This window comes from Mizuhopecten yessoensis, unplaced genomic scaffold (genome assembly GCF_002113885.1).
Source record: "Mizuhopecten yessoensis strain PY_sf001 unplaced genomic scaffold, ASM211388v2 scaffold4541, whole genome shotgun sequence".
NCBI lineage: Eukaryota > Metazoa > Mollusca > Bivalvia > Pectinida > Pectinidae > Mizuhopecten > Mizuhopecten yessoensis.
Genome location: NW_018405598.1, coordinates 133,651 through 160,662, shown reverse-complemented (window position 1 = coordinate 160,662; position 27,012 = coordinate 133,651). Strand labels below are relative to the sequence as shown.

The 27,012-nt window shown below is 36.4% G+C and overlaps 2 protein-coding genes across 3 annotated transcripts; one reads left to right on the top strand and one right to left on the bottom strand.

The window, feature by feature from the left end:
- The first annotated feature begins 390 nt into the window (after window positions 1-390).
- Window positions 391-5,350, top strand: LOC110449271. The gene is made up of 3 exons (XM_021496026.1): window positions 391-934; window positions 1,433-1,579; window positions 3,995-5,350. The coding sequence occupies exons 1-3, from the start codon at window positions 724-726 to the stop codon at window positions 4,306-4,308; spliced, it is 672 nt and encodes a 223-aa protein (XP_021351701.1). The 5' UTR covers window positions 391-723; the 3' UTR covers window positions 4,309-5,350.
- Window positions 5,351-5,448: 98 nt separating this feature from the next.
- Window positions 5,449-23,551, bottom strand: LOC110449270 (sorting nexin-2-like). Of its 2 annotated transcripts, XM_021496024.1 has the most exons (13): window positions 23,456-23,551; window positions 21,644-21,688; window positions 20,693-20,795; window positions 19,894-20,141; window positions 19,355-19,453; window positions 18,592-18,733; window positions 17,909-17,987; window positions 17,253-17,445; window positions 9,457-9,550; window positions 8,957-9,162; window positions 8,332-8,475; window positions 7,529-7,681; window positions 5,449-7,096 (listed from the first exon to the last, which is right to left on the bottom strand). In XM_021496024.1, exons 1-13 carry the CDS (start codon window positions 23,537-23,539, stop codon window positions 7,046-7,048), a joined length of 1,641 nt encoding a protein of 546 aa, XP_021351699.1. In that variant the 5' UTR covers window positions 23,540-23,551; the 3' UTR covers window positions 5,449-7,045. The 2 variants fall into 2 exon arrangements, with proteins under 2 accessions (XP_021351699.1, XP_021351700.1); XM_021496025.1 differs by lacking the exon at window positions 21,644-21,688.
- Between the last annotated feature and the right edge of the window lie 3,461 nt (window positions 23,552-27,012).

Sequence of the window (27,012 nt, the reverse complement as noted above, 5' to 3'; positions counted from 1 at the left end):
AAACACTGTTTTCAACGTTAATGATTTTGACATTTGGAATTTTCAAAGGATGGTGTCAACTTGTCTTCTTTGTGATCCGAACTTAATAAACACTATACACGCCTCAGTGTATATAATGTGTCTTCTTTACAATCCATCAAGTCCCTGCCCGATAAACAAGATGCAATCCCCGGCGTGAATTTATGTAAGCGTGTATTTAAATCAACACCTTTGTATTGGATCTGTCAACAACAAGCACCCTACCTATGCTAACCACGTACACGACTCCATTCTATAACCTTCTACTGGAGCGGTTCGCCTTTTAGATTCATTAATGCGAGATGATTTTATTAGAATCCCTTTCGCTTCGTGATTTTTTGACGTTCTGTATGTTTTGTATAAATTTTAGTACCTTATTTCACCATTTGGTGTATAGAGGGTAACTTATTAGCCTTGCGAAGTATATAAAACTCAGATTCGTGTCTATGTGAAACGATCTGTTTAAGAGAAGCTGTTTTTTGTTAAAAGGAAGATCGTTTTCATGTGTGAGAACGGATTTCGTTTCGTTCGAAGAAAGTACATGATTATCTCAGAAGACAATATAATGGAGTTTTAAGATAAATAATGAATAACATTTTTTTTTTAATACAAAGTAAGGGAATATACCATTTTTTTCCAGTCCAAATGGCCAACAAATGGAATTGATAAAACTTATCGGACAACTTTGAGGTAATTGACATCAACATGTGTGGGACATCATCATTGTGGGCGAGACTAGCCCTTCTGTGTATTGTTTTATCCATGATCTTGTTCATTGCTGGCTTCGCAACTACCTCCTGGATGGTCTACGCCTTCACGTCCGGTGCCAAAATTCGGGTAGGCCTATGGAAGGCCCAGGCGTGTACATCGGCGGGGACCTGTGCGGACAGAACGGTACCAGACTCGTACAGGACAGGTAATGTCCACACTCCGTTGATATTTTCCGTTTTTATAACAATATCTGGATTTCCGACGTCAAATACATTACCAGACATGATTTTCCCTTTGTTTTTTTAGGGTTTAGGACGCCTTTCCTCGTTTTAATGTTTCCATCTTTCTTTTTGTTATTTCATATTGACTTGGGTTAGGATCCTGACCTTGTGTGTTGTCGTGGATAAATTTTGAACAGATCGGAATATAAATACGTATCCTAATAGCAATGAAACTTGCAAGTTGCTTTCATTTGGCCATGTGCGTCTTTAGTATTTGGCTGTTACTTTTTCAACTCATTTAGTTCCTGTATTTGCATTCGTTCATGTTAAAAATCATCAGTTCTTTCACCTACCAGACATTACTGTTTCAAAGTCTCATTTTATGTAGTATACCCCCGATTACCCTCGTTATGGGTAAACTAAAAGTATATTTCCTTTATCATCGATTTGCTAATTATATCGTCAAATGTTTCCTTGAGCAGATGGCTACCGAGGTACCCAGGCCATGGAGGTGATTGCCCTCTTGATTCTCCTCGTAGCACCGATCGCCGTGCTCGTCTACGTCGTGGTGGAGAACCTCAGGACCTGGACGTTTGCTTTCGTCTGTATGATTCTGTGTTTCTTGGCTGGTAAGTTTATGTTGGTATATTGGTATCTAGATACAAGGAGAAGATAATATATTCAGTGTCGTATATGAATGGAGAGCTATCATCGGTCGCTTCCAAAGTTTAAAATAGATACACTGCCTTTATCTCCACTCGGCTGTAGTTGTCAATAATGTTAATAAACATTCTATCATATCTATCAATTATATAAAACACGAGGAGTGTTCCAACCCAACTCTGATCGTCATTCATCTGATAACCGTGCTAAATGAAAGCGTTTGATTAAATAGTGGATTGTTACATAAACTGACTTACACTTGCCACCGTTGGAAAAGAAGAGGTGGCCACTTCAGTGCTTGTGTGAGCTTTTTGCCGAAATAAATTCCACGGTCAAGTCATCATGAAATGAGGTTTCTTTTTCAATTAGTCAGTCTTTGCATAGAAAAGTGAGGGCGCAAAGGTGAAAAAGTGTCAAAACATTGTATTTTGAATTGGCTAAAATAGATGTTCTGATTTTCAAAATGTTTATATGATAGCAATACGTTTATATAACATACATTGTGAAAGTAGTCAATGCTGCCAAGTCAAAATGACCAAACAAAAATATATTTTCTTTTTACATTGTTCTGCAGCACATTCTTCAAAATCAGTCACTTGTATTTAAGGTAAAGAATATCTTTCGAAAAGACTGATCTTTAATACCCAATCGGCATTTAGAAGTTTGGAAGACATTGATCTCTTAAATCATATTTTTTTTGTTTAAGTGCTAAACAATCTAATAAAAAGCACACGGAAGCTCAACAACAAACACTATTGCCAGTGTTGGTGAATGCTACAGCGTTCAGTCCAAGTTTGGAGTGTTCAATATTGTATTGAGAATACCAAAACGTTAATACACAACTTTGGATATTTCTTTACAGGATATATATCATATTTGTTCTTGTATATAACCAGTGTCAGTACAAAACTGGTTCACGGAAAGCCCTGTATCAAAGTTTTCATATACTAATGATGTTTCAAGGTGGTCTTGAATATCCGAAGTTATAAACATTTAAAAGAAAAGAAAACGAGGGAAAACATCCCTGGCCGGAAGTGCAGTCTACCGTGCGGTTATCAAACCTGTTAAAATCTTCAATATAAGAACAACAAAAAATTGGGAGCTAAGAATAATTTCTTACTACAACATTCTTTTGTGAACCTTCCCTTCGTTATGGGCTAGTAATCCCAGAATGAAAAAAAAAGAAAAAGAAAATCATGATAACAGTTACTCTTCTTTCATCTTTATCTGAAAGTCAATATGTTATTTGCAAAACAACGAAGTTAGGGATTATAACACTCTCCCCAGAAATGTTTCATTTACAAAACAAAGACCATGGATTTGTAAGTCTCTAATCGGAATTGTGTACAGTGCTGTAGGTAAAAAGAAGTCGTACCATTACAGTTCGTTCGCGTACCGTTCGTTACACATAGTAAATGGTGAGTTTATAGAGATGAGTGCTGTTTGGTGATGAATCCTTAAAAGAAATGTATTTGATTATGTTAATGTATAAGCTATGGGTGGTGTCTTGAAATGACCTTCTTCACCTTGCTTCATGACTTAAAACTATCAAATTTTAATGTTTGTAGGTCCGAAATATACTGGAGTTTAAATGGTAGAAACAAATTACAGATTAGATACAGATGCCAAACAATGGGACCTAATAACGTCAAACAAAACAACAACTACCTAATTTTGAACAAGGCAGCAGTGTATCTAAGTATATCATATTAATCTTTGAAAAGTAATCACTAGAAAAACGACGAACGGAAATATCTATTTGAAATCTTGTTTGAAAATGCACAGTTTAACAAAGTTAACATTGTAAAGGACCATATTGCTATATTTAGTACTCATTTAATGAATGTCCATTTAGTGCTCATATTTGGTACTAAAAGTTGAAAAAAAATATCCATGCCAAAAGTGTTCCGAACCATATGTAAACAGCAGCACGGGGAAGGTGCCTATAAAACCCTTAACATTAAACTAGTGTTTCGTGTAAACCGTGTCAGGATGAATTCCGTCTACATGGTTACGGCCAACCCCGGGACTGATAGTGCACCAGCAATCAACCCCATTATTGCGTAAAATAATCACTTAGAAATATGAAGGAACATAAGAGCTTCGTTTTTTATGTTATCGCCGAAAAAGAGACATATAACACCCGTTTTTCAACTTATCTTTTCATATTTTTTTTTGCGGTGACTGATCGATCATAAAGGAAACGTTACTTCAAGAAGACCTAATCACAGGCTGTATTTCGGGGCTGGGAGGGGTGGGGGATCAAGCTAGCAATTTTGGCCCAATGAAGCATTAAAATTAACACTTTTGAACAAAAAATTGGGTGTCTGTTTGGGTAAAGAGGAGTAAAGTATACATTACAATTCGCCTTTGTATTGCAGGCCTGTTCGTGACCATTGGGATGATACTTTGGCTGGTGTACGTAACTAGTCCCTTCTACGTGGGCTTCTCAATGGGACTGACGGTGATGGGCGGCATCCTTGCCATCATTGCTGGCCTCCTCTTCATACCAGAGCTAGAGGATGACAGCAACTATCGCAGTGACACGCCTCCTCCCGAAAGGCGCTCCGTCACGCCCCCATCACGCATGCCGTCCAGAAACCTCAGATCGGAACCTTTAAGACCAATCGCAGTCAGCCCCTACCCTATAGCATACACAACTACCCCAAGGGCCATGTTGACCCCTTATTACTAATAACATTAAAGACCAACGATACATGTAGGCTCTAAGAAGTTGTTGTCAACAACTTCAACGTGTTTGAGTGTAGAAATCGGATATTGCTTTTAACCATGGACCTATGACGTGTTTATAGTCAATGTACAGAACAGTGAGATGTCAAGAACATCTAAGGAATGTGGACAATGTGATAAGTAGTTTGGAAACAGCCGGTGGTTCTTATCTTTCAGGGACTTGAATTGATTACAACAAGCTTCATTAGATTAATGACACTTTAAAAGTAGTTTAAATCCTCGTCTTCAAAACTGTGTCCTGGAGTTCACAATTTCTTTACACTTGCAAGACTTACACATAAATACTCTTATTTCTACCCATATAAATCTAGTATCAATCTGCATATGTACTTCAAGTCACCACATCATAGATTTCTGAAATACAACACATGTATAGCTTGCCATTCCAAAACATTTTTGTTAAGGTACCTAAGTTCAGGAAATGAATTATCTAAACGTGAATAATTCCGTTTCATTCATTCAGAAAACAATGATTTTAGTGTTGGACTACCGAGGGGTACATTGTATGTTTATTTTCGAACAGGGCTGAGTGCTGTCAATGTGAAAGCACTTGCAATTTATAAAACAGGACAGACTAATGTCGATGTGAAGACACTAAAAAACATATAGAATATGGCCATTTGTATCCTTGAACTTCCTGGGGTTACGCTCACTTTCTAGAGTACGTTCTTTGCACTCCTGGGATATGTCATGACAAAATCGAAGGCATGTGGTTAGCAACTTCATTGGTTTCAGGTAACAAACGCCTGCCCAATCTTAGATTAACTTCTCGTTTGAAGAGTACAGAAGAGGGACATCCAACACCAAAGCTGGTCAATTTTACCGTAATGCTGCCGCAGTTCTTTTGATGTACATCAAACTCAAACTAGGTCAATTGTATCATTGACCAGGAGTAACGTACCGTGCCTTCAATTTCGTCTTGACATATGCCAGGGGTTGTGCAGAGAAGTTAAGTGATGGTAACCCTTGGAATTTTGAGGATGGGCCCATTGCTGTCAATGCGAAGACAGAACAAAACGTGTAGAAGAGAGCCCATTGTCGTCAAGGTGAAGGTATCAGAAAAACTAACAACAAAACACCATCCTTATTTTGATATATGTATTTATTTTAATTAATTTCTTTTTCATTAAAATATTCATTGTAAAATATGATACATTTTAAGTGATTCTACATCATAAACCAACAAAGCTGACGTGGGCTGAACAGGTATTACAATAGTATGTTATAACCATCAAAGCTTGCATTGGCTAGACAGATATTACAATAATGAACCTTGCATCAAGCAGGAAAATGTTCACTATATACACGATTAAGTTATATGCACCAACATTTTACTTTCCTCTGCTATCCTCACCAAGTTTCTCGTCAGGCACCATTACCTAATGACACACAATATATCCCTGTGTTCTTAATTGAGAAAAAAACACCTACTTCTGATAACTCGTCAACTTAATGGTAAAAATACATATCACAATTTTTTATCAATTTTAGATTGTTATATTTGCATTTTTTAGAATGAAATATCAAGGATAAGGGGCAACAAGAAATTTGTATATCAACATTAGCATTGCAATGTTTTTCTCACTATTGTTATGTACAATAAAATACGTCATACCTTGTCTGTTGGTTTCTGTTAAATTAAAGGTGTTGTTTTATATGGCTTTAAGAACTTTAATATAACAAACAAAAAATTAAGAAAGAAAAAAAATCCAACTTTTTATGACTAGCATTCTAGTTACTCGCACTTACCATGACATAACAACATTTCTCGACTTACATGCAAGCTACATCATCCTGGAAATTTACAACCATTTACAACTTTTGTCAGTCAAACTTCCGGCTTATTACCGGCGATCTTTCATCATTTTTTGAACTTCAGCTCTCACTTAAAGTAAAATAAATCTCAAAAGAAGAGTGGCACATCCTGAAGCCTGGTTTTCATAAAATGTATTCTTCTTTTGCTAGTTGTTATAAACTATGACACTCCTATGGATTTACTGGTTGCTGTTCATGGGCATCTTTCCCTACTTCTATCAGCTCTTATTGAAAGAATAATTGGGTATTTCAGCTTTAATGAGTTATGTTTACATCATATGGACATTAAAATTAGTTAAGGTGTAAAAATACATCCTAGACTAGTTCACTTGTAAAACATTAATAGAACACCAAGTGAACACAGGCTGAAGTAAAGAAGAACTTCGCAATGTTTGTAATGAGGACATAGTGTTGATATATATTGCAACCTATTTAAACAATTGTGTCCCTGTAACCATATATTGTGATGCTGATGTTTACGATTCCGAGTGAAAAGAAAGTGGTTATACACAGAGAATGTCAAACTTAACCGACAGCTTCAATTAAATCCACGAGAAAAATTTGGTCAAAATTGACTGTATACCTAACAAATGATTTGAAAATAAGACAACAATGCACCTGGTATTGGTGTTACAATATCTTTTGTATTACTTTGTGTGTGGTTGGTGCCTTAAGTACATTTATAATGTAGCACTACAAAATCCATATTGTGTCAATAATAAATGGTATGACCACGTCTCCACAGAACGTCGGCCACAACAAGTGTGATGGCGAATCGAGTCTTGCTAGCTTCATTTAATCTCAGTTTTATTGTCCCACCCTGAAGAAAGTCCATCTTGGTCTCCATGGAAACGTGTTGGTACACATCATGCCACCGCTTTGGCTTCAGGTAAGAAGGCCTCCCAACACTTGATCACCTGGAAACAGGACAAACACTTAGCATCAACTGTCTAATTAGATTGTTAATTTTGATAAATATTTTACATTTCATAATTTGACAAAGAGAAAATATATTTGTTTATCAAACAATAAAAGGGGAAAAACACAAAAAGCATGTGAAAACATATATAGTGACATTTCTCTTCCAGTTAACACCCACGTTTGAATTGCACAGTACATTAGAATAGATAATTTAATTTAATTTGGAAACATGTTCTTTATATTTAAGCACGCTTGATGTATAGTTCCAAGAAATTTGGATCGAGATGAAGATTGCAGAAATGTCGAATACATTAGTCTGCTCACAGCTTTAATTACTTTCATGATGCATCACAGTCTAAAAAAGTGCCAAATATATTTCAAAACATAAGTGTGAAACGCTTATTTATAAGAATAATGCCATGACCTACCCGTTGCTGGTTTTCCATTAAATATTCTAAATATTTGATGATGCTAGACTTGAAATCTTCTACACGTTTCCTGTCAAATCGCGCAACCTCCTTTCGTATCATTGCTGACATCTTTTCAAAGTCATCTTTTCCCTTCTCGACCTTCAACTCCCACTAAAAGTGAAATAGAACTAGAACTGTACGCCAAAGGTTAACATGAATATAGAAAATAATCCACATTTATGTACCATCTCTAAAATAATGTTATGGAAACAATAAATATGAAGATAATGAACCCTACCAGAAAAGGACTGACAAGTTCTCAAAATAAAATCTAATGCTTTAAGTTGAAGGGTTATAACTCAGTAAAAAATTCAGGGATCTGTATGCTGGAAAAACATACAAAACAAACATAATGCTGGTTTAACCTAAGCTTATTCACCCCTGAAGACACATTTGAACTATTCCAATTCAAAGGTCGGAATAGTTCATTATGAAATTTCAGGGGTGAATGAGTTAATGTAACTTAGGACTAGTTGTTTAGACTGAGTGTGTCAGTATACCCCAAACTTCAGTAGTATGGTGTTAGTATAGTAACACATGTATCAATTAAACGTGTCTCTAACTAAAGTAAATAACTTTTAACTTTATAACTGTCTGTTATGTGTATCACATCAAAAGTATCTATATAATTCATTTTTGTTTCATCCAATGTTATTGGCATCTGTCTATATTATTAGCAGTAAGAAATACTTATGTCAAATCTCTTGCTAAGCCTGTGAGATTTTGCTTGTGTTATAAGCAGCAATATAAACCATGCGTACCTCTGAAATCTCTTGCTTGGCCTGTGAGATTTTGTCTGTTTTGTTAGCTAGCTCTAACTTGGCTTTGTTTTCCCGTTTCTTTGTCAAGGTAACTTCTGCGTCCTTCCAGTTCTTGTAGGATTTCACCCTTTCGTGGAATACCTCCTGTCAAACAGAAGTTGAGGTTGATAAACTGTGTTTAGTGTTTACGATCTTCATGTATTCAACCAGTGATAAACCCGCTTCAAGAACATTCACAGTTTTCAAAATAAGATTTATTTTAAAAGCCATTTTTCCTCAAAATGAAATCAAACAGAAAATGTTTATTAATTTAAGTTAATAAATCTTATCTTGACTTGAAAATGTGGATAAATAGCAGCAAATCTAACTCTCAACTATTAGAGAGAACTGTATAATTTAAGAATATTCAAGTTAAGAATGTTCTATGAATTTTTTACAATGTAAAAACATGGAGGTCTAAGTTCTATAAAGGGAGTACAATAACTGGTGTTAACCCTGTACAAGCAGGCAGGATTGGTTATATTAAAGAGTCAATAATGCAATAACGTTAAAATTGTGCCAGAAAATTATCAAATTATCAAACTCACACCCTTTATCACCCAAGGTTAAGACAAGCAAAACTGACCTTGACAGCCCCTAATAAGGCAATGTAGTCCTTGAGTAGTTCTGCCATGACGTAGAAGTCGTGGTCAGCCTGTTCCCGCTGTATCTGTTCAATCCTCTCCTCGGTGTCAGCTAGCTGGGACAAGGCACGAGACAGGGCTGTGTGCTCCTCCGCATTACCCAACATGGCCGCGCTCTTGGCAAATGCAGCAGTATTGTTACTCAAGTCTGGAAAGTAGATTTTACATAAAAAATAAAGTTAATACATTTGTAATAATGTAGCATTGAATTGTTTTCAATTGGCATTCATATGCATTATGAATGCCAACAGAACAAAGGCAAATGCATGTAAAATGAAGCATGTTTTCACTGATCTCACAACAAAATCACTTTGTTACACGATAATAGGTCATTTATAAAACAAGTAATAATGATCAGAGTGGACATCAGCACCTGTAGTCATTGTTATACTGATACTGGTCAGATCTTGTCAAACTGACCAGTGACCATAAGATGACTTACCCTTTCTGTGACCAACCACAGACTCCATACTGGAATGTAATTTTCTCAACTGTGTATCCAAACACTCTACTTGTTGTTGTTTCTCTTCAAACCACTGTAACATAAAGTACACAAGTATAAGTCACCACCTTACATCTATCATTATATATACACAAGTAATTAATAATACAGGTATGCGTCATTACCTGTACCTGTATAATCATCTGTGTAAGTCAGTCAATCAGTGTTACGTAAATTATCAGAGGTGAAATTATTAAATATCACTGATATACAGGGTACATGTATATCTTTTATTTCTCTTTTGATTGAATTATAAACATATTGTAATACTTAGTATTTACTTCAAAACATGAAGTAAACAATAGTGTAGTTATATAATTTGGCGTTTATTAGTTACACATTAGAATGTCATAACTGTACACTTTGTATGTCGAGTGTCTCGTGTTCCTGAAAAACAGTTATCTCCTGAACGTTATACAATTGTATAATATATTTTGTGACTTTGACAAACTAAAGTAATATGTGTGATGGGGCTTGGAACCTCACATCTGAACTAGGATGTCTATACATTCCCTTCCTAGTATAACAGTTGTGTACACCTTCATCACATGCTTACTATCACACAAGGGCAGGATCTATCTACTTAAACCATGTAACAACAGAAACAAGTTAAGGAAGTCAACAAATGCATAATAAACCTGCTATAAATTATATTCTACAGCATACATTTACTTACAACACATCATTGTTAAATATTGAAAGATTCATCATTACATTTAAATGATGAATTTATGCTTCAACTTGATTTTTTTACAAATTGGTTGTTATACTAGGCAGATGAAATAAACTTATTAGACAATCATGTATGATTGTACATGAGTCGCTTATATGGAGGTAAATAGTAAAAGACAGTGATGCTCATACAGGGCCTTCACTACTTTTTGAGAGTGTATTGACTAATTCACTTACAGTGAATAGGGAATCTATTCCTATAAGAAGTTCTTTTAATCTGACTTTAAACTCGACATATGTTCCTAGCTAAAACATTGAGTAAGGGTAGCTTAATGTATTCCATAACTCCAAGATAGTATTTATTGATAATGAAACACTTGATTGCAGGCGATACAAGTTCCCTTGTTTACAGAGCATTCCATGTCTCTTATCAACAGTGCCTACCTAGGTAGCACTCTTAACAAGTTCTTTATCTAATAAGGTATTCCATTGTAGAGCTGTATATTTCAAAACCTGTAGTACTTAATATTTTTTAAATAGTTTAGAAGTCACTCCAGATACAAAGTTTTCATCAAAATAGTAGAAAGTAGCCAAGACTTTGGCTGAAGTATGCTGAAGCACAAGCTCCTTTAAGATATTATTTTCATGTTGGACTTAACTGATTTTTCCTGGTTTTAAGGAATGGCGTAAGTTAAGGGCGGACAAATATTTTCTATAAAAGATAGCGGTGACTTTGACACCCTGAAACATGACCTCGTTTCAGGCATTCTCATATTTTACCAAAACAAGAACTTTGTCTAAATTCTGTTGAGAAAGTAAGTCTTCGTGCAATGAAAGAGATTTTCTATAAATAGTAATGGTGACTTGAGCAGGACAACTTGAAAATTTATTTGAAAATTTATTTTTTGATGTATTCTCATACATGACAAATATAAAACAGTTCATAATCCATTCAAAAGTTGATAGAGTGATGACAAAGGTTGAACACCATAATATCCCATCCATAACCTCATTAGAAAGGGGGAAACACATTTCGAGGACTAGGACTTTAGCAGGGGAAACTACACTTATGAAGTATATTGAAAATAATTTAAAAAAAAAAAAAAAAAAAAAAAGGAAAGTTCGTCAGTGTTAATGTATCAAAAATCATATAAATGTTTATCACATCAGATAGAAAAATGTAGCCAAAATATACCTCACTGGGCAGGGTGAAGGTCATATGTAGCCAAATTAACCCCACTAGGCAGGGTCATATGTAACCAAAATGTACCCCACTGGGCAGGGTCATATGTAGCCAAAATATACCCCACTGGGCAGGGTGAAGGTCATATGTAGCCGAAATATACCCCACTGGGCAGGGTCATATGAAGCAAAAATATACCCCACTGGGCAGGGTCATATGTAACCAAAATATACCCAACTGGGCAGGGTGAAGGTCATATGAAGCCAAAATATACCCCACTGGGCAGGGTGAAGGTTAAATGTAGCCAAAATATACCACACTGGGCAGGGTCATATGTAGCCAAAATATACCCTACTGGGCTGCAGGGTGAAGTCCATACGTAGCCAAAATATACCTCACTGGGTGAAGGACATATATGTAGCCAAAATATACCCCACTGGGCAGGGTCATATGTAACCAAAATGTACCCCACTGGGCAAGGTAAAGGTCATATGTAGCCAAAATATACCCTGGACAGGATGAAGGTCGTAGGAACCAACTGGCAAGTCAATGAGTACATGTACGTGGTAGAGAAGACAAAACGTTCAGAACTGTGGTGGATTCATGATCATAGGAAAGTAAAACATTTTCCTTTAATTAAGCCGAATTGTTATTTATGTACAGATCATAATGGTGCATCAGCTTATCATTGAGTTCTGTTATTGTTACCTGTATATATAATGAATACTCTATCAAGGCATACTACTCCCTCTAAATCACCATGCTTGATTCTCTGAGGGCCTTTTTAATCATATCAGTAGGACATATATGTAAACAAAGCTTATTTTGATAGCATTCATTCATTGCAAGGCTTATAATGACACGATCACATCTGTATAAACTAAACCAGTTTGCAGCAGCATGCAAAAGATAGGCCAACATAAAAGATATAAGCATGAACAGAAAGTGAATGTTTGAACTAAATCATATAAACTGATTACAAACAACAACACAGTTTTATCTGTTTGCTGTAAATTCTCTGCTTTAGTCCACAGTGCTAACCGAATCATATGAAATATTTACTGGAGGAACTCTAGTTGCTACTTGGTATCTCAATAATCAGTTCAGGTTTGTACAAACAGAGTTACAAACAGGGGTATCAAATTCTTCACCTAATTCCAATAGTGATTTCTTGACTTTGATATTAAATCTCAGTTCCTGAAGTGATTTCTAAACCTAATTTATGAATCACTGCCATCATTACTGAAAATAATTATTTAAAAAGTGTAACCAAAGAAATATGGTGTCATGTTGTGGAGGAAACTCATGGCATGGATCCAGATACAAACCATTACATTCCAAATTTCCCAGAATTCCTTTGTTTCAATACATTTAAATTCTTGGAAATAAAAGTCACTTTACAGACAACATTAACACAGAAGGAATTAGTAAGTGTTTTACCTCCCTTGTACAATATCATAATTATCTACTTAAATGTCTTGTTTTGGCTTCACTAGTTCTATTGGTAAACTTTTACCACCAAGGGGTTCAGTATAACAGTTGATACTACGTGGACGACAGAGAATTTACAGCCTGTACAGTGTCGATTTACCTCCATGTCATAGTCCCACTGGTCAATGGGCGGCACAACAGTACAGAGGTAAAAGTGGGGGTAAAATGTTAGCCAGCTCATCTGATAGAGAAGGACATGACTGACCAAACGACTGACCACTGTGTCTCAGACCTCATCATAAGTGTGCCTTAAATCTTACACTGTCTCCAACAGCACAGTGTTGAGGTCTGACACGGTCTCAACCTCATCACAATCGTGTCTCAAATCACACAGTCTCCAATGCAACAGCACAGTGATCATGAGTTCTGACATGGTCTCAACCTCATCACAATTGTGTCTCAAATCTCACAGTCTCCCATGCAACAGCACAATGATCATGAGGTCTGACACGGTCTCAACCTCATCACAATTGTGTCACAAATCTCACAGTCTCCAATGCAACATCACAGTGATCATGAGGTCTGACACGGTCTCAACCTCATCACAATCGTGTCACAAATCTCACAGTCTCCAATGCAACAGCACAATGATCATGAGGTCTGACACGGTCTCAACCTCATCCCAATCGTGTCTCAAATCTCACAGTCTCCAATGCAACAGCACTGTGATCATGAGGTCTGACACGGTCTCAACCTCATCACAATCGTGCCTCAAATCTCACAGTCTCCAATGCAACAGCACAGTGATCATGAGGTCTGACACAGTCTCAACCTCATCACAATTGTGTCACAAATCTCACAGTCTCCAATGCAACAGCATAATGATCATGAGGTCTGACACGGTCTCAACCTCATCCCAATCGTGTCTCAAATCTCACAGTCTCCAATGCAACAGCCCAGTGATCATGAGGTCTGACGCGGTCTCAACCTCATCACAATTGTGTCACAAATCTCACAGTCTCCAATGCAACAGCACAGTGATGATGAGGTCTGACACGGTCTCAACCTCATCACAATTGTGTCTCAAATCTCACAGTCTCCAATGCAACAGCACAGTGATCATGAGGTCTGACACGGTCTCAGCCTCATCACAATTGTGTCTCAAATCTCACAGTCTCCCATGCAACAGCACAATGATCATGAGGTCTGACACGGTCTCAACCTCATCACAATCGTGTCTCAAATCTCACAGTCTCCAATGCAACAGCACTGTGATCATGAGGTCTGACACGGTCTCAACCTCATCACAATCGTGCCTCAAATCTCACAGTCTCCAATGCAACAGCACAATGATCATGAGGTCTGACACGGTCTCAACCTCATCACAATCGTGTCACAAATCTCACAGTCTCCAATGCAACAGCATAATGATCATGAGGTCTGACACGGTCTCAACCTCATCCCAATCGTGTCTCAAATCTCACAGTCTCCAATGCAACAGCACTGTGATCATGAGGTCTGACACGGTCTCAACCTCATCCCAATCGTGTCTCAAATCTCACAGTCTCCAATGCAACAGCACTGTGATCATGAGGTCTGACACGGTCTCAACCTCATCCCAATCGTGTCTCAAATCTCACAGTCTCCAATGCAACAGCACTGTGATCATGAGGTCTGACACGGTCTCAACCTCATCACAATCGTGTCACAAATCTCACAGTCTCCAATGCAACAGCATAATGATCATGAGGTCTGACACGGTCTCAACCTCATCACAATTGTGTCTCAAATCTCACACAGACTCAAACAGCACAGTGATAAGGTTTGATACTGTCTCAGACAAAGCGGTGTTGATCGAGGTCTGACACTATCTCAACCTCATTACATTTGTGTCTAAGTCTCGCAATGTCTTGAGAAACACAATTTTGAGGTTTGACAGTCTCGGACAATAGTGTTGAAGTTTCAATCAATCATGTCCTCTCCTAATAAACACTTCCCCAACATAAGAAATCATTTCATCTTGCAATTTTCTTGTTATTACAGTATTTTTCCAAAGCATATAATAATTCCCCTCTATAACTTTAAATTCATTATTGCTATTCCCCCAATATAAACAATACACTATCCCATATATTTTTAAAGATTATTCAATATCCAATATATATTTTCAACAAATATGACTTATTTCAAAATTAAACAAAATCAGTTATATATAATACATCCAACACAGCAGAATGTTTTAAGAGATCTCTGCCAAAGCAAGATTGTCTCCCTTGAAACATTTGATTGTAATTGTGTGGCACAGCATGTGACGGTGGTAGAACTACCTCAAACTACAATTTATATGAAATCATTCAGAAAAAAAGTTAAAATAGGTAACAAATTGTATATAAAGTGTACTGGTGTATTTGATATTAAGCATTTGTATGCCACCTTTGTTTTCAGCGAACACAATACAAAGTACACAACAGGTACAGTGATATAACAATAAATATAGTACAGAAGTCAGCAAGTCACTTTGAACGGGAATGGAAATACTTTTCCTTCAAAATCATTTTTAAATCTTTAGTATATGAGGGAATGTCAATCCAAAATTATACGAATCCTTGAAGAAATTTGAAGATGACCTAGGCAAAAGAATTTTCTTTTACTTAACCTATCACAAAAAAACAAAAACAAACAAAAATAAAACAAACAAAACCAAATGAACAAAAAGCCGGAGATAAATTGTATTTAGAGCAAAAGAAAGGACCAAGAACTAAGCTTATGAATTAAACTGGATTAATCTGTAAAATATGAAGTATTTTGGCAAAAATTACATAGAAAAAGCAGGACTTTACTAATAAAAAAATCTCTGATATTGTTAAGATAAATGCTGCCTTCCTCTACATTTTGGTGAACTAGTGAATGACTGCGACACGTAACGATAAATCATCTTCACATTGTTGTTGTAGGGATTACTGTTTCAGTTTTCTGATCCAATATCTTTGTGTTATATTTACATTTTTTTATTGGGACATATATATGAGTTTAAGTCTCGAGGTTTTCCTGTGGGGCTTAACCACATTTTTTTTAAACCTAGTCTATCTTTTCACAGTATTCAATGACGTTTTGAAAATAAAGTCAAGGACCTGTCTGCAATTTTTTCTACAAAAATCACTGGTTGCTCAGTGTATACTGATTTTCCATGACTGGTACACAATGCAAAAGTATATATAATGATTTTTGCAAGTATTACTGTTGAAAGATTTACACAGGATAAAACATAAACATTTATTGAGACTGCAAGATTGATATACTGTTTCACTAATTTTACTAAATTTGAAAAACAATATAAATACAGAGGGGTGCACTGTCCACCTTGAAGCATCTGTATACATTAGTGGCTACTTTCACGAGAAATTTAGAATAGTAATGGGGTCCTATGAAATGTGTTGGATACATGCAACCTGAAATCTTGTTGAAACTCCTGAAGTGACATATCAGTTTGCTGAGTTAATATAATGGAACCCCTAAATATCTCGTTGTTTGTCAAAAAAAAATGTACCTGGTATTTTTGCTTTGTGACAGCAAAACTACTGCCTTTTACATTCCTTGCTGCATCGGAATATCCAAAACAATTATGACACAAGATTGTAATTTCTGAAATTTTCACTTCAGATCTGGTCATATTTGTAGCTAAATATCTGGTGAAAACAAGGACCAGGTCTGGTCATCAAATTTTCAGATGAATTATTTGGTGAAGAGCTCTTAGACAAGGGGAGATAATCCTTCAGTATCTATCAAGGGCAGCATGGTTAAATACGATGCACATATTGTATCTAGATATTTCTACTACAGTGTACCAGAGTTGATTTTCTAAAATTAAAGTTGTTTTTTGCACAATGTTGAGGGATTGTTTATGTTTTTCAAACTCAGCTAAAAACCCAGTACACACGTGAGGAAAAAGGTAGCTCCAGTGTACAAATGTGTAAAAAAATACTAAAAAATACAAATAATCAGAGAAAATGTGGAATTCTGAGATTTTCCATATCCAAACATCAACTTAACCAAACTGTGTTTATTCCCTCCCAGGTAGCTACGACATGCAGGTAAAATATCAAAGTTAGAAACAAAGAAACTGTAAATAAGCAAAACCAAGCAACAGAAATGTTTAAACAGAGGGAAATCATAGCTTTAAGGGCTAACGTAACTTCATCTATGTTGCTTTAAAAGTTGACTTAGTTTATTGAATTATATACTATAAGCAACTGTTTCGAGACTTCTTACATTCTACCTGTTTACACTACATCAAATGGCATAAATATTAATCTAGACTTTATCTCGTTTTTATATGAACACTTACTTATCTTACTATACACATTGTTCTTCAATTTTAATACATGTTAATACTGGAGATTAAAACTTCAGAAAGTAAGACTTTGAAAAAGTTTGTGTTGGGGACTCTCACCTCATCAGCCTCCTCCATTTTGTAGGATATTTTGTCAACAGCATCCCCGACTTTATGGAATAATCGCTTCACTCCAGCACTGCTGAGAGCAGAGGTACTCGTAGCTTTGGGGAGTTCTCCATCGCGCTCTAGGAATTCTCGGAAGTCAATATCCTTCCGAAGCAAGGGATGTTGGGCTGTTCTTGTCAGGAACCTGTTACATGTTCATTGTATGATAAACCTAAATATCTCTAAACTAAACTGTAACATGTTAAATAGAAAATACCTCTCTGATGACATTTATAGATAAACAGAAAATTTGCAAATCTTATTCAAATCCAATATTGTCTTCATTAAATGTTACCAATATAAGCTACATAATATGTTATACATCTGTATAAAACTAGAGCAATCTCCTTTATTTCATTATCATAATTATCTAAATATTGTTTTCAGAATTACACAAGTGTTATCTATATATTCTTGTAAACACTTCAAATATGTTTTTACCAAGTTTCAATTATAAGTCATAACATTTTTTACTGGAGAAAATAAACTTACATTGTACAATTCGAAAACAAAGACATAATCAGTTTTAATGTTGATATTTATCACAATAGATGGAAATGTGTACCACAAAGATATAATACAAACAATACCCTTCCATCATCTCATACCTCTCTAATGTTAAACGTCTCCGCTCAACAAAGTCTAACGCCCCAGACTCCTCCTTCGACATTTTTATTTTTGTCATACCTGTAACAAGCAACAATTTCATGAGCATATCTCATTATTAATCTGGAATGTTAATAAAACTGTACTCCCAAACTTAATCTCTTTATAAAAGCTGCGAGTAGAAAGTTTTAAAAATACATCTTAACCCTTTCACCTCTATGTAACTACAGTAGACTCTACCAGGCATTGATATTGATGAGTCCATTATGGTTTACAGTGGTGAAAGGGTTATGTAGTTTAATGAAATATCAGCCTTCTTCCTTATACTTATTCATTTCAGACAATTGACAACAATGAAAAGATAGTATTAGAGAGTTATACCTTCATTTACTCACAAAATAAATCCTTACACTTAAAACTCTGAACAAAACGTAAACCTTCCATTCTAACATAACAAAACCTGCCATTCTTATATAACAATCATGAGTAACAAAATAAAACTGTTTAATCTATATATGATTACAAACATCAGAGATAAATGTAGACATGCTTCTGAGTCCCAGTCTGTTACCAGTACTTACTCTTTTAAGTAATTATATAAAATGTTGTACTTACAAAATGTTTGTGGAGTTTCAGACACACAGAATATTTAAAGGAAACACACAAACACAATGGTGATTCCTACCTAGGACACTTTTCTCTGGGGCGGGTGGTACAATTCGACCTTGGTGAAGGTATCGAGTCTGGAGTTTCTCATGTAGTCCAAGGAAGTCGCTGAAACGCCTTAATACCACCAGTTCTGGTTTACGGAAATCTGGAATGCTGGTCTGATAAACAACACAAAATTATTTGTATTGCAAAACAACTAATGTTTGTGATAACTTACAAAATCCACAGAGCACATATGTTCAGTTATACATATATATGGTAACTCTATAAGTTACCATAATTATACTGGAGGCGTTCTCTAATGAAATAAACATGTCATGTACAAGCATTATGCATAGAAAAAGTGGTTTTAAAGAAATGTCTGTTTCCCCAGTAAATTTATCAGAAATTACAATAACAAGAATTCCACAGGAGTGGATGTGTCGCCTGCTCCGTGCTTTTAGTAGGAAAAGTGTCTTAGTTTGAGTTATTGCGTAAACAGATATATGCCAAAATGTGGAAAGTTGAAACTCGACAGAAAAACCCGTAATATACATTGAACATTGTTGCTTCTAGCATTACCGTACAAAATTTAAAGGAATTGATTTCAAAATAAAAAAAGTTCTTGCATTTACTACACAATACCCTTGTTTGGCAATAAAAGGGGCATAACTCCACCACAAATGCACGTAAACCTCTGAAATGCGAACTTATTCGAGCTATATTGGTATGCAATATTTGTACCAAGGTTGAGTTCAACCAGAAGAATTGGAATAAATCCTTTAAAGTATAAAGCTTACCTTAGTGATGACCTTGTAAACCATGTAGGCACTCATGCCGTCACCCATCTTCTGTGGTTCTGTGACCTTTATCACTAGAGTGTACTGATTAGCCTCAACCTGGAACAATATCGTATTACACAGGGTTACTGTCAAAACACAACACAGGGTCAAACAGTGTTCAACACAGGGTTACTTTCAAAACACAACACACGGTCAGAGAGTGTTATAATACAACACAGGGTTATTGCCAAAACACAACACATGGTCAGATAGTGTTCAACACAGGGTTACTGTCAAAACATAACACAGGGTTATTGTCAAAAAACAACACAGGGTTATTGTCAAAACACAATACGAGGTCAGATAGTGTTATAACACAACACAGGGTTGTTTACTCTCATAATACAAGTAAAGTTACAATAACGTTTGGTAAAGTACCCTTTTTACTTATGATTTAATAACTGTTCACTTCTTATAATACAGTTATTTTAGTTAAACTCGTCAATAGTTTATTTCATTATATATTCCAGCCCATTTTTCCCCCGTTTAAGACTCACTTCTTCCTTGGTGGTTTTCGTAGCACTGGAAGCCTTCGATGTTGAGGTTGTTGTTTGTGTAACTGTCAACTTAGGCGTGTCTGTGCTTGGCTTCTCCTCCTCGTCCGACGACACAACCTCTGTCTGGGCTGGGGCACTGGCAGGAGCTGGTTCAAATGGCTCCAAAAATGGTGACTTCCCCACCGTTTCATTAGTGTCATTCTCTCCATCAGAGTCTAGCTTTATCTCATCACCGTCATCAGCATCATCTGATACAAAATTGTTTAAAGGATGAATAAAGATTGGAATTAATAAAAAAAAATACAGGATTTCAAGAAATGATTCAGATATATACTTGATGTTACAGGAACAATATTAAACGTTGTCACAATCAGCTTTCAATGGGAGAGAACCAGTACAAAGATTACAAATGTTGATATCTTCTGTTTTATACATATTATTGATTAGTTGGGAGGAAATAATCCTCCGGTACAGGGAGGATATGATGTAATCCCTCCTGACGAGATGCTTGAAGTCTAATCTCTCAGATGGCAGCAAGCTTCGGATAAGACAATCAAGAGCATCACTCCTTGGGTTGACAATTCTCTATCATAACCACCAAAGCAGGTGGCTGGGATTTCTATTGGACTACACTAAGGATTTTAAATCATAATTTAATAAAATTAACACCTTAAAATATATGTCTTCTCATTCCTTTATTGAAGCATTAGAAAGAAGATCTGATATCCATCTTACAGTGAATCAGTTATTATAACATAGGACTTTATGGGTTACAAAACAAACAACAATCAACATTTACCTCCAAACAAGTCCTCGGTATCGATGTCGGGCTTCACTGGTTTGCGGGTGTTTTCTGTCACTTCTGGTTCTACTTTTTCTGGTTCAGTTTCTGGTGTTCGTCCCTATAGTAACAATTACACATTGTGTTTAAATACCTTAAACAATCACTATTCACCACTACCTTTTTAGCGGCGCACACAATCTCCTATAACATTGGTTAAATTCCCAACATGATAGGCTATAATTACATATTATGCATGTGAAGTCTTGTCTTGAAAAGGACGTCCTGAAAATTGTATAATGATTTGTTTCTGCACTGTCACTGAAGTGCTAGGATTGATACTTATAGTATACATTAAATTGAAGAAATGAAATTATTAAAAAATATATCACAAATGTGTAACTATAAACTTCAAATAGAGATTGCATACAAGATTTTTCTAAATGGCAGGGAGCTCAGGGCATGGCCTTAATTTCAAATTTCATAAATAATTAGACTTGTACTTGGTTATGAACCTTGTAATGTTCATGACTAGCTACATATAGCTTATTTTAGACTTGAACTTGGTTATGAACCTTGTAATTGTTCATGACTAGCAACCTATAGCTTATTTTAGACTTGAACTTGGTTATGAACCTTGTAATTGTTCATGACTAGCTACGTATAGCTTATTTTTGGTTTGTGGAATGGTTTGAGGAAGGGGAAATGCTGGAGGTAATAATGGTCAGTTGGGGGATTGGTTGTGATTGGTGAACAAGATTTTTAACAGGATTATCTTCAGGGAGTTAGCTTTAAGCTTTATAATACAAATGTACCTGTAACCCCGGTATGTACATGAACTTGAAATGCAATTCGAGACTGTGAAGGGAGAAATATGTGCTAGCACAGTGAAAATTGATACTGTTTAACACGCAAACAGCAATAAATACAGTGCAGCTGCTGATTGAGTTTCATATTAAACCACTTTACCTCATCACTAAGGTCTATCTCCTGATCAGGAGGGGCTGTTTCTTTCTAAATAGATAAGTATGTAGATCAGAAGATGCACTTGATTTTACATACAGTACACATTGAAATTATTCTCTATATTAAGTCTGTGTCTTTCCACAGACTTTTTCCAAATGCTCAGACTTTTAAACTATCACTGTTGAATTTTATCTCGGTCAATGTCTGCAAGCTTAAAACACCATGCTCCTGGTGTTGTTGTCTTTATCTACATGTAGTGATGTACTATGTTTAGTTATAATTCAGATTTAGTGACTAACGACAAGACTACTAGATACAGTTAGGTATCCCCCATACAAATTCTAATGAAGACATGGAAATCTGTTGCTCCCTCTTTTTGATCCTTGGTCACTTAATTACAGCTGCACCCCTCCTTTAGATTACAGCAACTGATAAGCCCCAGTGATGCTGCACTCTTGTTTCCCTATGCACTTTTTTTTTTATATACTTTTGGGATCTCAGCCACTCAGTCTGATATATATCACTTTGTTGGATCCAGGCCTCTGATTTTACTAAGCTTCTACTACTGCTTCATTTCCTCTTTGGGATCCAGCTTCTGATAAACCATAGCAATTAAAGCTGCAATCTTTCTATGGTATATATCCTGGCATGGCAACCTCTGATCATTGTCAGCTCCTAAGTACTAGTCCTGCTGCAATCAGTCTTGAGTTTGACTTTGGCTTTTGGCAAGCCAGACAGTTTTGCCTTAGGTCTGCTGGACGCTTCAATCCGTCTTTCAGACAAAAGCCTCTAATGATCAAAGCTCTAGTACTGTTATGCATTTTTAGGATCTCAGCTTCTCACACTTGAAGATCCTTACCTCTGATAGCACTATGCATGTTCACCCTCGATCTCTTTGAGATCTTTGCCAGAGTACCCTGGCAAATTAGTACCTGTGTAGTAGGATGAAGAATTGATACAGAAAGAACTGTCGATGGGGCTCGAACCTGCGACCCTTGGCCCTCCAGCCTGATGCTCTACCTCTGAGTTAAAGGGAAATTCCCTACACCTGATGCTTGCAAGGCAACCTAATCAATGCACATCTTTTACACCTATGCCCAACTCTTATTCGAGTGTCTTAAGAATTCCTGAGGAATGGATTGCTAAACTGGGTTTGTAAATATTAAGTGTTGTCTTTGGGGGCAAAGACATTGAAAAAATTAGTACAGCTGAAGATGTTGATGAAGTCATTTGATAGAGTGGGCATTTACAATGTTAGAATTTCTTCTTTGAATCGCAGTCTGGCCTATTACATTTCTGTATGAATACTTATTATTAAAGAGCAGGCAAATGATCAAACTGCATGCCCACTGAAAGTCTCAACAGTGTATGACATCAATTGTTAAAAAGCGAAATGGAGATAGTATACATACATAATAAACAACAAATAAATATAGCTACGAGCTTCACTGCCTGAATGCGAAAAACATTTATATTTTGATCCTTACCTTTTCCGGTCTCAGAAATAAGGTGTTATAATATTTGAAGGAATGTTATATGTAATAAATGACGACTCATTAAGTATCTAAAAGCAAAATAAATATTTGAATATTCACAGAAGATACTGAATAAGTGTGATAACATTTACAACGAAGAAGTTTTAGAAAGAAATGACCATGTCACGTCTAAATATAATATTTACAGTGCAGTAAAGTGGTAAAATTGGCCTCCGGCAAAATTAGTAAATGTCAAAAGCCTGTTTAGGTTTTTGCTGGTGGCTCAATATTAATACCATGCATTTTCCTATTCTTGTTGACATATTGGTGAATATCGTACCTCACTTGCTTCCGTAAATAAGTCATCTTCATCTTTTTGGCTATCCTCCTCTTCCAACGGGGGTGGTTCTCGTCCGTCAGCCATTTTAGGTGTCACGTGATTATACTCCCGGTGTTGTTATAATTTCTACATGAACAAACGAAACGCAATTTGTTCAGGGGGCGGGGCGGAGGCATGTAGAATTTATAAACGCGAGGTTGTTGATTGTCGGCAAAAAACAAATTGCGTTCATTAAATCACATTTCTCTCGACTGGACCGTTACAGGGATTGTTTATAGGCTGCCTTACACATGAGTAGTTTCTAACACGAGAAATTATACAAAATATACTTATATTATACTTTCATATTACTACTGTGTTTAATTTGAGTCATATAACTTATAGCTGTGTAACAGGAGCGGTAAAATATACACGGCCAACCGGTGATTCGAACTGGGACCCTCCACGCTCTAGACAGATGCTCCACCATCATAAGCCTCTAAGCTACTCGGTCGACGACGTTCCTCCCTTCTTTTACTAAGACCCCGCCACCGAATACACAACTATTTACAACCCAGATCAGGGTATCCCCTTGCCAAGAATTCACCCAGTACCTGAAACAATGGTTGGTATAAGTCCTCCAATTTTGTAACTAAAGTGGGAAAATCCACGGCCAGACCGTGATTCGAACCTGGGACCCCCGAACTCCAGACGAACGCTCGGACACCAGCTGAGCCACCCGGTCGGCGACGATCGCCCCAGCTAGTTCAGCTACAGAGGTAAAGGCCTAAACGTGGAGCGGTCCTTATCATAACTATTTCTGCTAGACGTAAAAGAAGAAAACTAGAGATACAGCCGGCAGCACGATTTACCCAAAAAGACCCCAAAACACCCAAAACATAAAATACACATTTCTGCTACCTGACATTATGTAACATAATGATGTTTCCCGTTAATTGGATAGTTATAGTGACGCGAGCAATATTAACTATACGTATTTGAGTTATTTTCCCTGCAAACAAGTTTACCGTTTGCCTATTCACAGAAGTTTTATCGATATTTGTTATATAAATTGGTATTTTTTTCACTCTTTCCACATTATTTGACATAGGCAGCCGTATGTTCTCGACCACGTGTCATCTTTATCTCAGGGAAGCCTTTAGAATTCGTTCCAATGTATCTAGCTAGGCTGTACAGTGCGTACAAATTATAGTAACGGTAATTTTACTCCTTTTTTTTTACCGAATTTTGGTGTAAATTCGGAAATCCACTTGCCGCCACGTTTTTTTTGTTAAGTTTGATACTATAGACGTACAATAAACGGGTAAATCTATATCTGCCGAAGTTTGTTTCTGTCACCAATCTCTGCTTCATCTTTATTATTTCATTCTTCATTGAAGATCCATGGAATCTGCAAGCGATAGCGGCAGTCGAACCCGAGTGAGTAGGTGACTTAGTTCGTCACACTTTTTTTACGATGAAAAGCAATTCAACATAAGATTTTTTTTTACCGCTCAGATTTTACCACGAAGGGTTGGTCAAAATCCAAATGACAAATAGAGATGATTTCGAAAGTCCAAACTACAGACTTTCTAGTACTGTTTGTCATTTTACCTCCCACTCTCCGATAATGGAATGATTTAACCTTACCTTTAATGTGCTCATTGTTTGCGAATAAAAAATACAACAACAACTACACAGTTAAATCTATTACAACCTCAAAAATATGTCAGCGACAAAACAAAATACTTTCGAAGTTGCATTACCGAAGTAGTTTTCGAAAATATTATCCCTTTTCTATAAAATATGTTTAAATCAAACTAGGTAACCGACTAAAGCTCATTAGTTACTTAGGCTTTTCTTTTTAACATTCCCGAACGCTTTCTCACACTATACCCTCACTTATCCTGCCATTTCTATACAACCAGCACTTTTTTACGGTCATCTGTGGTACCTGTTGGCTATTTGTTTCTGCTCTAGATGAAGGAAACAATAATATGTGTTTTAATTTTGCCATGTGGGACTGATATTCATTGTTTGAATTACTGCGTCATTATCTCCTCCCCTAGAGAGTTCCACTTTAGAGACCAATGAAATATTATTATATATTTTATGAATAGTGTTCTGAACATTATAAAACTAAAGGTTCATAAAAATGCAGTCAGTGACGATGCCCCGAAAACACATAATCATGACAGCTATAAGGGAGATCAATCTTCACAAAACAATCCTTGAGAATTATAAGAATCATTCGTTGCCAAGGTAAAATTACATAAATCTTGCTTGCTGACTAATTTTGATTGGTCGAATATTGCCGTGAAATATTGCGTGCGATTTATGCAAAGTGCACACAGTCAGTTTGGTTTATACGACCTCAAAAACAAAACAAAAAGTCATTATTTTGTAAGGTTTTATTGACTGTATTGTTCGTCTCGTCAGTAGTGCCGTGCGATGAGGTTGGTTTGAAGAAACACGTACATTCAACAGTGTCTAACAGCTGAGCTGCCCTCACTGGAACCGGGGCTGACGGGGACCGTCGCTGACCACAGGTGCTCGGGTTCTGGAATATATGTGATATAATCGCACCCCCTCATACTAATAAATCATACGGGTGCGATATCTAGTGGGTGCGATTATATCACATATATTCCAGAACCCGAGCACCTGTGTCGCTGACCAGGACCGTTGCACATTGTGGCGTTTTCATACACTTGTTTTAGCAAAAGTCTGCCATGACTTGTATCAATATGTGGCTAATGTTTAGCATGGGAAAATATCAGCATCAAATTATCAAGACAAAGTGATTATGGTCATTGTTTTTAATACAAAACGTGTAGCAGAACTCATAATGCGGTGTAGGAATATAGCAGTTACCTCCCTTTGATCATTTAACAACGAAAATACACGGTCCTGAGCGGGGACATCCTTATCAGGAAATCAAATGTTAAACATATCCATTGTGAATCTTCTCATTAGTTAAGTCAGCAGCAATGAATCGGTCAAGCGATGTGTCATAATGATTTTTAAATAAAAATAAGTAACATGAACGACGAAATACTAAATATATACATCAAATAACATACACGGTGCTATGCGGGGACATCCTGATCAGGTAATCAAATGTTAGTTGTATCCGTTATATCACATTAATAAATATAGCAATGAATACGGTCAAAAGAGAAGTCATAATGACTTTTGAATGCAAAAAGAGGCATAAAAAACCCCGACGAATTACTTTATATATACATCTTATAGCATACACGGTCCCGAGCGTGGGTATCCTGATCAGGAAATCAAATGTTAAATATATTAGGTAATGCTAGAGCAATCCCAATCAAAACGGTACAATGATGTATGTAATGGCAAGACCAGTCGGCCTCTGCAAATTTATGCTATAACACGAGTGTTCAACCAGTCTCAAACACTAGTACTGTTGGCTTCACATTTCAGAACACGTATTACGGTGAAATTCACTCTGTTGTCAAATGTTTTCTTTTTATACGCAATAATTCAAAAGCCGTGGCCCCAACTTTCCTATAGTGTTCACTGTGTGGTCCGACTTTATCAATGCTTTGCAC